Raw genomic sequence first — 13,674 nt, 5'->3', positions numbered from 1 at the left:
TAAAAGTGGGAATTTGGTGCTTGTAAAATATTTGCCCTAGAAGACTTTTTGAACCTTATTGGGCACCTCTTTTTATGGGGTGTCATAATTCAAGATCTCATCTTCCAATTAAACTCAAATGTGGTAGGAAAATAAATTATCCTTGAACCCTGATCCATTCTGAGGACAATACATTTTCTGTTTATGGTGCCAAAATAGGACTTAGAATGGAAACTCAGTTGCTTCCTGTTATCAATAGTGTAGAATGTCAACTAGCTGGGAAGGGGCTCTTAAAGCTTTTAACAACAGTACTGAATTTGTGACCATAACAACGATGTACCCCACAGTCAAAAGATATGGTGTAAAATGAATCCCTTCTTAGACTAATGAAAGAAACGTTTGTATTTCCTTCATTCATCTGTACAAAACTGCGGTTTGCCATTAAGAGAAAGATGAAGTCTCATTCTTAAACATAGGTCTGGTAATGTGGAAATCCTCATTTCTAATCCCTGTTCTGACATGGGTTTTTTTGGGGTAGCCTTCTGAAAGTCACTTAGCCTTTCTGGTTTAGGTCAGTTTAGGCCTACACAAGAAAGTTGCATTGGTTTAAACTTCATTCATTTAAGCTGATTTAATTAGACTTGTTCCAATACCCTTGTGGACACTCATATCAGTTTAAGGGTGGATTATGTTGCTTTAGTTTAAATGTGGACCCAAATATCCCAGTATTATCTACTCTTAAATTGAAATAAGGGGTTTGCGTCAGTTTAACTAATCTGGTTTAAATTTTTACCTGAAGTTCAACCAGTGCAACTGCTTTATGTAGACAAACCCTTTGTTTCACTATACGTAAAGTGAGAACAATACATACTTATTGACCATTCCCACTTAATTGCTAAAAAATTATAATCTACAGTCAAATATTTCCTTTGCTGAATTTCTTATTAAGGGCCTGAGCCTGCCAACCCAAGAGAACTACTCATTGGGACTACTTATCTGAGCAAAATAAATTTGTGTCTATGTGGACCTAAAACTGAAAATGTTCCTGGCGAAGACAAACAGTAGGCTCTGATTAGTATTTGGAGGAAAATTATTTTGTTCTTGGCAGACTTATTTGTGAGTCTTTTATGTTGTCTAGTTAGTAATTTATTGTACATGAATTCCAGCAGTCACTAGTGATTCTGAAACTAATGATGACACCTCCCAAAGGAATAAAGCTCCAAAGCCAAAGAATGTTTTCTATGTTATCTTTAAGACACTTCATCAGTTCAGGTCAGGAACTCTGCATAATGTGTTGTCTACTCTGAGCTGTGTGCGGAACTCACACATGCCATTTCCTACTAGGTTCCCTAGCTGCTGCTGCTGCATTTTTGTAGAATGCTTGTAAATATCATTGCAAACTGGAGATTCCACTTACAATTCCTAGTAAGTCAGCTTGCTGTGGAGTTGCTAGTCAGGTTTATATCACTCTGCTCCTTGAACTGCCTCTAAGGCCTGGTCTACACTATGTGTTCAAACCGATTTTTGCAGCGTTAAACCGATTTAACTGTGCACCCGTCCACACTACGAGGCTCTTTATATCGATATAAAGGGCTCTTTAAATTGGTTTCCTGTTTGCCCAGCATGGAGCTCTAATCAGCATGGGCGGCGATGCAATCTCAAATCCAAAAAGAGCTCCAGCATGGACCGTACAGGAAATACTGGATCTGATTGCTGTATGGGGAGACAAATCTGTTCTATCAGAGCTCCGTTACAGAAGACGAAATGTCAAAGCATTTGAAAAAAATCTCCAGGCTACACTGTGCTGCGTGACAAGCGTAACGGAAAGCCAAAGAATCAAATGGATGCTCATGGAGGGAGGGACGGGGTACTGAAGACTCCAGCTATCCCACAGTCCACAGCAGTCTCCGAAAACTATTTGCATTCTTGGCTGAGTTCCCAGTGCCTGTAGATTCAAACACATTGTCCAGCGTGGTTCAGAGTATAGCTCGTCAATTTACTCCCTCCCCACACCACGTGAAAGAAAAGGGAAAGAAATCATTACTTGACTTTTTTCAATGTCACCCTATCTCTACTGAATGCTGGTGGTAGACGCGATGCTGCAGCAGTGAAGAGCAATATCCGCTCCTCTCCCCTCCCTGGTGGCACATAGTACAATATGACTGATTTCTGTCATCACCATCAGCCCGTGAGTGCTCCTGGCTTGCCTCAGGTGAGGTTGGCCGGGGGCGCCTGGGTAAAAATAGGAATGATTCCTTGTCATTCCCAGTAGATGGTACAGAACGGCTGGTAACCATCCTCATCATAGCAACTGGGGGCTGACCTCCATCAGCCCCCTCCCTTTCCTGTGTAAAGAAAAGTTTCTGTTCTGCCTGGACTATCATAGCAGTGGGATGCTGGGCTCCTCTCCTCCGCACTGCTTAATGTCCTGCCTGGACTGTCATAGCACCGGGAGGCTGCCTCCCCCTCATTTTATCTCACTAACAAGTCACTGTTTGTTATTCCTGCATTCTTTATAACTTCATGACACAAATGGGGGGGACACTGCCACGGTAGCCCAGGAAGGTTGGGGGAGGAGGGAAGCAACGGGTGGGTTTGTTGCAGAGGCACCTCCCGTGAATGGCATGCAGCTCATCATTTCTGTGGGATCTGACATGGAGCAGCTGTGCTCTCTGATACACTGGTTCTCTAGCCCACTTGCCCCATATTCTAAGCAGGACTGACTCTATTTTTAGAAACCATAGAGGAGGGATTGACTCGGGGAGTCATTCCCAGTTTTGCCTCTGCGCCCCCGGCCAACCTCAGCCAGGGGCACCCATGATAGCAGCAGACAGTACAGAACGACAGATAACCGTCATCTTACTGCCAATTTACAATTGCAGCAGACGGAACAGAACGACTGATAACCGTCTCTGCTATCATGCAAAACCAAACGAATGCTGCTGTGTAGCACTGCAGTAATGCCTCTGTTAGCGGCATCCAGTACACATACGGTGACAGTAAAAAAAAAGCTGAACGGGCTCCATGGTTGCCGTGCTATGGCGTCTGCCAGGGCAATCCAGGGAAAAAGGGCGCGAAATGATTATCTGCCGTTGTTTTCCCGGAGGAAGGAATGAGTGACGACATTTACCCAGAACCACCTACGACAATGATTTTTGCCCTGTCAGGCACTGGGATCTCAACCCAGAATTCCAAGGGGCGGAGGAGACTGCGGGAACTGTGGGATAGCTACAGAATAGCTACCCACAGTGCAACGCTCCGGAAATCGACGCTAGCCTCGGACCATGGACGCACACCGCCAAATTAATGTGCTTAGTGTGGCCGCGTGCACTCGACTTTATACAATCTGTTTTATAAAACCGATTTATGTAAAATCGGAATAATCCCGTAGTGTAGACGTACCCTTAGAGTTGTGCTATATAACTCATTGTCAACCTTGTAAATTCAAATATTTTCCTGATGTTTGCATTATAATGACATTTCATAAATGGAATGATTCATTACTCCAGATCTGTCAACTTACAATGCTTATAACATCATGTTATAACTTTTAACTATCTGAAAAATAAAATTGTTGTTGTCTTTCTAGTCCGCATAAGATTTTAGAATCTCTGTCATTATCCCCCAATTTTAAAAATTCTCATTCAAAAGGTTTCTTGAAGGATTTAAATTCTCTACCATTAAGTCACATGCCTTGGCTTTGACCTTGAGTTTTTCTTTCCCTCATCAATTAACGAACTTTAGGGCTGCTTCTCTTGTTTGCCCAGCCAAATTTAATATTATGAAATCTTTGAAAATGAACTCCTATATTTATTTTCATTAAATATTTCTTCCTGTACTTCTGAAGACCTTTGGGGAAAGTTTTTGATTCTTCCTCTGTGTTGTATATTTAGGTTAACAGGATTACAATTTGTATTTTTTTCAGTCAGTCTTAAGGAATTATTTCTTCATATAGTCATCCTGTGGAACTCATTTTCAGGAAATGTTGTGGAGTCCAAAATGATAACTGGGTTTAAAAAGAATTATATAAGTTCATGGAGGATGGGTACATCAATGTCTATTGACCAAGATGAGCAGATATGCAACCCCATTCTTTGGGTGTCCTTAAACCTCCAACTTCCAGAAGATGGGACTAGATAGCAGGGAATGGATCACTTAATAATTTCCCTGTTCTGTTCATTCCCTTTGAGGCATCTGTCACTGGCCATTGCTGAAAGTCAGGAAACTAGGTTAGATGGACCATGGGTTTGACCCTGTGTGGCCATTTTTATGTTCTTATGATAACAGTCTTCCTGGACATTGAAAAAACATATGACATGCTATAGTGGGAAGGCCTCCTTTATAAACCAGCCAAAATTGGAATAAAAGGGAGAATGTTTTGGTGGATGAGGGACTTTTAAATGAAAAAATTATACAAGTGAAAGGAGGAACAGCTTTATTGAAAACCTACAAGATTAAAAATCAAATTCAAGGAAGTTATTAGAAGCCCTACTTGGTTTTCCATTATGATAAATGACCTTACAGAAAGTGTGCAGATGGGAGTACGTATTTCCTTTTTCACAGATGACTGTGTTATATGGACTAAGCAGAAAAGACTTTAAATAGCTGTGGAAAAGATAAATGAGACACTCCAGAGAATTTCCAAATGGGGAAATGATTGGGGATTTAAATTTTCACTTGCAAAAACTAAGGAAATGCGTTTTAACAGGAAAAAAATTAGGGAAGAATGGAACTTATTTTTTTATGGTGAAAAAATTTAGATAGTTAAAAAGTTTATGTTCCAAGAAGTAGTGTTTGATGAATTAAATTGTATGATATTATCTATGTGACTTTTCCAAAACTGTAAAAGTTGGATGAACTTACTTAATAGTGTAGCTTGAAGCAAATGGGATGCAGATAAGAAGATATTGATTGTATAAAGCATTGATAAGACCAGTTTATGGGTGCCAAGCTTGTGGTTCAACCTCAAAAACAGTTCTTAGAAACTTGGAACTACTCCAGGCCTCAGCTCTGCAATTGGCATGTGGTGCAATGATAACACCAATGTGTGTGTTGCAAATAGCCACTGGAGAAGCATCTATAAATCAAAGGTTGAAGCTATTAGATCAGCGTTTCTCAAACTGGAGTCGCCGCTTGTGTAGGGAAAGCCCCTGGCGGGCAGGGCTGGATTGTTTACCTGCCCCGTATGCAGTTCCGGCTGATCGCGGCTCCCACTGGCCGCAGTTCGCCGCTGTAGGCCAGTGGGGGCTGCTGGAAGTGGCAGCCAGTAAGTCCCTCAGCCTGCGCCGCTTTCAGCAGCTCCCATTGGCCTGGAGCAGCGAACCAGGGCCAGTGGGAACCATGATTGGCTGGACCTGCAGACGGGGCCGGTAAACAAACCAGCCCGGCCCACCAGGGGCTTTCGCTACACAAGCGGCAACCCCAGTTTGAGAAACACTGTATTAGATCTAACATTTTGGGGAAAGGTAAATGAAAATCATGAAAATAGAAGTACACAACCAATTTATGAGGACTGCTGGGAGCTGAGTAGACAAAATAATTTAGGTTGCCACAAACTTTCTTATACTATCAGAGTCAAAATATGTAAAGGAGATACATAAAAAAGAAAAACTGAAAAAACTAAAAATTATTAGTCATGGGAAATCAAATTACAGCTGGATAATTATTCTCCCATTTGTGGATTTGGAATGGTATGAAAGAACTGAGGGAAGGAATAAAAACACATTATGACCAATGACATTTCTGAATTTGTTTATGAAAAATAGATCCAGATGGATCAAAATATGACAGCACAGGTAGAGTAATAACAGCCTTTTGTGTTATTAGTATTGGAATCCAGAAATCTCAAAGGCTATCAAATTATGTGACCATTCTGGTGGCTGAACTAATGAGGATATTAGTGGCAATAACCTGGGTAAGAGATGTGCAGCCAACTGCAGCTGTAATTTTATCTGCTTCCCTGTCAATCATAGTGGCAATGAGAACAGAGACTCTAGGAAGCAGAAATGACATAAGTGAAATAATGTTCTTAACTATGGAAATAGTGCAAGCAGGTATCTGTGTAACAACAGCATGGATTCCAGCGCATATTGGAATACCTGAGGTGGCTGACAAAGCATCAAAACAAGCTCCAAAAAAAGGGAGGTGGATATTAACATTCCCTTAAGTACAGAAGAATTTAAAAGTGTGGTCAAAAAGGCACTTGTGAAGAAATGGCGAGAACTGTGGGCAAAGGAAACAAAAGGTTGAAGGTTTTGTATGCTCAAAATTGAGGATAATAGTATGCTCCACTACCACAACAGAAAAAGTGAAGTCATTTTATAGTGTGAACAGGTCACTGTGCCCTAAATGATAAGTTAAACATATTAAAAAGACATAAAGATGGGCCGTGTAATGTGTGCAAAACCAAAGGCACAGTTGATCATGTTCTGTTGCATTGTGGGCAATATTCTATGAAAAGAAAGTTGAGTTGGTTTGTAATCAAAGATTTTACCCTCGAGGTACTAGTGAGAATGTCAGGAAAACGGAATAGTGGAAAAACAGCCTTGCTGCATTTCCTTAAGGATACTAGACTGAGTGAAAGGATTTAAAAAAAGAAAACCAACACAAACATTTATATATTTACTTCATTCAGAGTTTCTATATTGGAGGGGAGGGGAGAAAGGAAAGGGGAGGTGACACAGAGCTTGATAACGAATGTATGGCACATCTTTCTTATTCAAAACCTCTTTCTCCTTCTCCTCCTTTTGAGTGTTAATTACCAGTCCTCTCTCAACTCTCAATTTTTGTAAGAGTGTTTAATATATTATGCAAATGCTTGTGCTATGCATGATTGATTAGTTTCTTAATTGAATTTTAATTTTAAGAACTTTTCAAAGTCAGTTTCTAGGTGCCCATCTTGTGTTGTATTCTAGATAATGATAATAGATATTTAATGAGAAAGTTAAAATAGAATCAAATTTAGGGTATTAGAGCCTAATCAAATGCCCATTGAAGTTGTTGGAAAGACTGTAGTTGACTTCCATGAGCATTGGCTCATGTCCTCAAGATTTTGGTAAGACATTTCTCTAGAGCCACTATTGAGCTACATCGCAGCTGGTAAAGATACGTTCTGCCTCCTTACACTTTCTTTGACTCCAGTGGAATTTTTTGTTGATTGTTTTTGTGCTTATAGTGCTTTATATGTTGCATTATATTGCAGTGCATTTATAGCAAAAATGGGCCCAGCTAAAACTCTAGCGCTTTAAACTATTTCTATTCTAGTATGATGGGCTCCCAATTTCCCTTTATCAAATCCCTCTTAATACACGTCTTTTCACACAGTGGTCATTCCAGAAAATATTCCATTGATTAGATAGCAAGCTCTTTGAGGTAAGGACTATGTCTACCTCAGTTTATACATCACTTAGCACAATATAGCCCTAGTCCTGATCAGGGACCTGGGTGCTACTGCAGTATTGCGGTGAGGGTGGGGAGGGGGGTACAAAATCAGAGATTTTGGATACAACAATTTAATTTCCCCTGAGTAGTTCAAAACAAATATGTCTGGTCCACAGTTAGTAAAGCATGCCCTTGCAAACTCACCTGCACCTTCCTGTGACACCTGCAGCTAGCATAATCTGGAAGGGGTGGGGGTGGGGGAAAGAGTGGAATCAGAATATGGGAAAACCCCACTGCCATTTGTGAAATAACCTGCTTGCTGCAAGATTTCTAAATCAGTTTATATCTGAATGCAGGGGAAGGCCGACTGACGATAAGTAAGGCTACAATTTAGTCACAGAAGTAATGTCAGTCACGGATTCCGTGACTTTTCTGGACCTCTGTGACTTCTAGGGCTTCAGGAGGAGGATGCGGGACTGTGTGCCCCTGCCCTACTGGGGCTGGCTGGAACCAGTACCCTGTAACCCCTAGCACCACGGCTTCCTGTAGGGACTGCGGCTGGGGCCGTGCACCCCTGCCCGGCGGTTGTACCCCAGGCCATGCGCCTCCTTGCGGCTTCCCAGGGAGGTGTGTCATCCCCCCTCCCCACTTGCTGCAGTCGAGACTTTGTGGGGGCTGCAGTCAGGGCCACTCAAACCCTGTACTGTAGATGGGCCAGCTCTGGAGTGGGGCTGTGTGCCCCCTGTGGCTGTGCCCCCCGCTGCCGCCACTGCACCATGATGGGGGGCTCGGCCTATGAGTCCCTCCTCCCATGGGACTCCATTCCTCCCCTCTACCTAGCCCTGCTCCTCTCTCTCCCCACCCCCCGTTATTTTTACTAAAGTAATGGACAGGTCATGGGCTCCATGAATTTTTGTTTATTGCCTGTGACCTCATCATGACTTTTACTAAAAATAACTGTGATAAAATCTTAGCCTTAATTATAAGCTGTGCCTGAGGCAAGGACTGCAATGTGGGAGCAGAATTGATCTGTCTGATGACAACAGAATCTTCTAGTAATAACCTCTTCAGATTCCACTAAAACAGAAACTCTTATTCCATTGAGCAACATAGTTTAGCTTTCCTTTTTGTCACCTACATGTGTTTTATAACCTTTCTGTGAAATTATGCTTATGAGCTGGGAAGTTAACATATTATAAAATAGTTATTTATAATAGGCTTATGTGGAGTTTGAGGGGAGGATAACATCCTTCGATCAGAGGAAACAAGTGTACTCTCAATGTATAAGACCGTTAAACATCGAGAGTGCACTGTGCTGAATGTGCTCTGTGGGATAACAGCTCTAAATTAATGCTTATACTCCCAAAACTAATTGTAAATGATCAGTGATCACTACTTTTAGACATCTGAGGATTTCCTAGTGTTATCAAGCTAGATTATGCAATCAGTCCTTGGATAAACAGCTTTGGTATTTCTCACAGTTACTGTCTTTAATAGTTTATTCCAAATTAATGTCATTCCATTTAAAACAGTTTAAACCGATTACTGCTAATCTGGAACTAGTGATCAGCTCACTGTCAAATAAGAAATTAAATGCCCTTTTTTACCTACTGGTTGGAAAGGCTGGATAGAGGGTTTTTTCCCCACAACAGGAACAGAATATGGGTCATTTAGGGAAATATTTTAAACGGCAACAATTGTATTAAAGGAAAGCTGAATGTGTAAACAAAACATGGTTAACTACATAATATGGACTTTGGGTAGTTCAGCAGTATTAATTGCGAATGCATCACGTAAAATTGCCTTCTGGAGTTGGTGGGGAAATGCTGCATGCAGAGAATTCTATACTCTGGTAACAGAGGAATGATGCACTCTGCACTTTTGTCTATAGCAAAGATCAGCACTTTGGTGTCCGGTTGTGGAAAATTCCAACCTGTGACACTGACAAATCTAAGGCTGATACTGACAAACCCTAGGCTTAAAGAACATGCATTGAAAATACTGAGATCATCTTTATTCTTATTTCTGTAGATTAAACTTGGTATTAGTGTGATGTATTTAATTTGAAAAAAATGAAAACAGCACATTTTATTTTAAGCGCATGCTATTTTTGGGGACAGATCAATGAACAAAGACAGCAGCTTCTTGAATTCTGTTGAAACTCCACCTTCCCTCCCAAAAATAGTATTGAATCAGCATATCTCTCCTACTCAATCTCTCATACACACACCAGAATTTTCCAGATCACTTTTTAGGAATTAATTGATTATTAAGCAAAATAATGGGGTTACTGGATGAGTGCTCTGTGCAACAAAATCTGAGTTTATGTATTTAAATCACTGCTAAAGACCTAGTTCTGCCGTGCTGACTCCAGTGAATGTAGTTGACGTGTGTGTGTGTGTGTGTATGTGTATGTGTGTGTGTGTGTGTGTGTTACACCTCCCCAAATTTCTGTGAGAGAAAAACAATTTGTTTGCTTATGTTGTGCTGTGCACTGGCCTTTGCTGAGTAACCACTGAATCTTGTTGATGTCATCACTGCTTTTCCTCCCACACACCCTCATGGTGTCATATCTGACATTATACTGGAAACTGTCTGTGGCAGAGATCATTTTGTTTCATGTCTGTACTGTGAGATTCATAGCACGATTTATTAATAAGAGCAACAGATGGTTAACTGGTTTAAAGCAGTATTAGTTGTGTTCCTCTGGCAAAGAAAATAGGAAAAATCCAAAATGAATCCCATGGCTTCTTTATCAGCTTTACGTCTGGTCCTGTTTAGATGTAGCTCCTTTGAGTCTATACAAGACTAAAGCAGCACTTTGCAAACACCTATACAGTTTTAAAAGCTTGTGAATGAGCTGTAAGTCATTCTGTGAGTGCAGATTATATGTAGATAGATTCTTTGTGAATTGTCATGTTTTTGATGTCTGTGATACTAGGAATATCACAGACAGAAAAATAAGTAGAAAAACGCATCATTCACCTATGAGAATCCCACTTCTTGGGAAGTGAAATAGCTAATAGCTGAAAATGATGTAGCAGTTTGTTAAAATTGCCATAAGCCAGTGTTGATGCATTGTATATTTATTAAATGCTGTTGTATTGTAAATAACATTTATCTATTTAAACTTGTTAAAACAAAATGCATGGCTCTTGTAATAACTGTGAGTGAGGGCATCCACAGCTTATTCTATTGAAACCTCATTGCAGGCAGAACACAGGATAAAAGGGCAGTGTGGGAACCAAATAACTCTTAGAGGTGGACACAGTGTGGGATACTTTTCATTAGTAGAGAGGTTTGATTACATTTCTTCAAATTGAGCCTGAAATGTCTGTATAGCTGAAGTTTTTACTTGCAGAAATGGTGGGTTCACAGATGGGGAGCAGAAAGTCTTTTCAACAGACAGAAGAATTTTGCCTAAAATATTAGAAAATAAAATTCCAAATGAAAGTGGTAATAAACAAAAAACCCACAAGCAGCTTTGTGTATTTTCTATACTATCACACTCACAGATGTCAACATAAACAATTAATTAGGAAAAGAAAGAAAGAACGAACTACATCACTTCTATCTGTCTTACTGGACATTAAACCAAAATATTGCATGTGTGTTCTTGGAAGGTCTGGATGCTCGGCTCTTTCTAAACTCCCCACACTGGACTTTAAAGTAAAATTGACTTTTATCCTTAGCTTTATTAGGTTAAAATACAAGTGTGAGAAAAAATATTTGTTTTTAAAATAGTCCACTTATTTTCTGTCACTGTGCTAAGTAATATCCGAAAATCTTCCCAATGCTTTACGTAATAGTGGACTTTAAAAGAATTTCTCATTCCTATACACAGAGGATACATTACCAGGATGTTCCTTCAAAACCAGTGATCTATAATGTTCCTGTTACATAGGTCAAAAATACTTTGTCCTCCACCTTCTCGCTGGCTGTGTCACTTTTCTCTTTTCTTGCAGAATGATTCCTGGGGAAAGCAGTATTCGTATGCACTCTTCAAAGCCATGAGCCACATGCTTTGTATTGGTTATGGAGCCCGGGCCCCTGTCAGCATGTCCGATCTCTGGATTACCATGTTGAGTATGATTGTAGGGGCCACATGTTATGCCATGTTTGTTGGTCATGCCACAGCCCTAATTCAGTCTTTGGATTCCTCACGACGACAATATCAAGAGAAGGTAATTACTTTAAAATGAATCTTCCATTTCAAGAGTGATTATCAAGTTGTGTTCAGTGTGAAATAAGTCACAAATCCATATGCTGTAGCCTAGTAGAGTTGAATACTGCAGTTAACTTTATTGAACGTGCAGAAATATAAGAATGGGCCAAATTCATCCCTGGTGCAATTCCATGGTAGTCAATACATATGCAGATCTGTGTGCCCGTGCTCTGGGTGAGAATTTGGATATGAGTGAACAATATTTTGTGATTTTTAATTTATTGTTTAGTGTAAAAGTATTGCATCAGTTCTTGTCCTTGAAGACAATGGGAGCTTTTTTCTGACCACTAGTTGAACATGGGAAATTATGTTGTTGCAGTGGACAGCAGTGGCTTTCATTAGCTTCTGAAATATTCAGAAGCTGATGCTGTTTCTTCTCAGACACCAACACACTACCAGGATGTTCCATGTCTTAGAGACTTCTAGGCTGACAAGATTAATGAGCTTTATCTAGAGCTAACTCTGAAAATCCTTCAGAGGGTCAGATCCTGCAGTCCTTATTCACATTAATTTAAATAATATTTATTAGTTTACAATAGCACCTACAGTGTTATGGGTGCTTTCCAAATATTAAGGAAGGTATGCCCCAAGGAGCTCTCAGTCTAAAGATAGAAAGGTAGACAGAATTTAGGGGAAAGGGACCAACAGACTTTTTTTTTTGTTTGGTTTGGTTTCAAGTAATACAATTAGATCTACTGTTGGCAGCGTGGTAGAAATGGGTCTTTAAAAGGGACTTAAATGTGGTTGGGGTAGTGGGCCTTTTGGACAAGCGTGAGAAGGTGGTAATAGACATAGGTGGTGTTGTTAATGAAAACACAGAGGTAAATGAAGGAGAAGTGTCAAATGGATAGATGAGGGTGGGAATGCTGGCAGAGCAGAGAGAATGTGAAACATTGCAAGGGAGAGTAAGGAGGTGCACAGTTTATAGTGTTTTGGAGGTGGTGACAAGAAGCTCAAATTTCATGAGATAACACCTTGGGAGCCAAATTGAAGAAGGGAGTGATATGATCAAACTGACTAGCAAAGAGGAGCATTTTGTATGTGTGCGCTAGGGTGGCAAGAGAGAAAGATATTGCAGTAGTCCAAGCTGAATATAATGAGGCCCTGAACAAGAAATTTGGCTGAGATTATGGAAAGTAAAGGATGAATCTTGCTAGGATGACCAGATGTCCTGATTTTATAGGGACAGTTCCGATTTTTGGGTCTTTTTTTTAAATAGGCTCCTATTTTGTGTGGGGGCAGAGATGGCGATTTCAGGAACCATGCCACTTGGAACAGCTTTCTGTTGTAAGTAGTAAAAGTACCTGCATTCAGTTGGATTCTACAGAAATATATATACATTATTATTTCATCCAGAGCAGAGGAACCAACATAGGAAAAAAAGATGCAAAAATCATGTCAACACGAACCTAATACAGATCTGAAACTAAGCACCATCTCCCTTCTCATCACTCATTTCTAATTTAATCTCATTCTTCAAAAATGCCCTTAATTTAACCTCATTAGGTGCAATAGCTCTCCTCTTTTTGCATACAGTAGAGCCAACAAGTCCATGATGCTGCATGTAAGACTGATGTATCAATGTGAAGATACTAATATATAAATCCAAGAAATCTAATAATGCATATCAGTTCTCTCAAAATATCTTGAACTCAAAGTGCAATAACTACAACAAAATCTCATTCAGTATAAAGCCACATCTGCCACATTTTTATTACATAATCCTAATTTGGCTGCAGATTTGATTTACTTTTTCTCAAATTACCGGCAATGGGAATATAAGACTATTTTTAACATTCAGAAACTTTTGCAATCTTTAATTGACAAAATGTTACAGCAAAAACTGGTCTGTGAACAGGGCCGGCTCCAGGCCCCAGCGCGCCAAGCGTGTGCTTGGGACAGCATGCCGCGGGGGGCGCTCTGCTGGTTGCCGGGAGGGCGGCAGGCGGCTCCGGTGGACCTCCCACAGGCGTGCCTGCGGAGGGTCCGTTGGTCCCGCGGCTCCAGTGGAGCATCTGCAGATACGCCTGTGGGAGGTCCACTGGAGCCGCGGGACCGGCAAGCGGCAGAGCGCTCCCCGCGGCGTGCCG

General features: G+C 40.7%; 1 protein-coding gene across 2 annotated transcripts in view; it reads left to right on the top strand.

Moving 5' to 3' along the window:
* Positions 1 to 13,674, top strand: part of HCN1 (hyperpolarization activated cyclic nucleotide gated potassium channel 1) — a 298,745-nt gene that overhangs the window by 191,797 nt on the left and 93,274 nt on the right. For both annotated transcript variants that reach the window (XM_050946921.1, XM_050946922.1), the window contains exon 4: positions 11,325 to 11,543. In XM_050946921.1, the coding sequence (XP_050802878.1) occupies positions 11,325 to 11,543 (219 nt within the window). The remainder of the gene's footprint in view (positions 1 to 11,324; positions 11,544 to 13,674) is intronic.

The sequence above is a fragment of the Gopherus flavomarginatus genome, chromosome 3 (assembly GCF_025201925.1).
Source record: "Gopherus flavomarginatus isolate rGopFla2 chromosome 3, rGopFla2.mat.asm, whole genome shotgun sequence".
Classification (NCBI taxonomy): Eukaryota; Metazoa; Chordata; order Testudines; family Testudinidae; genus Gopherus; species Gopherus flavomarginatus.
Note: the sequence above shows the minus strand (reverse complement) of the source record. Positions and strands in the feature narration are given on the sequence as shown.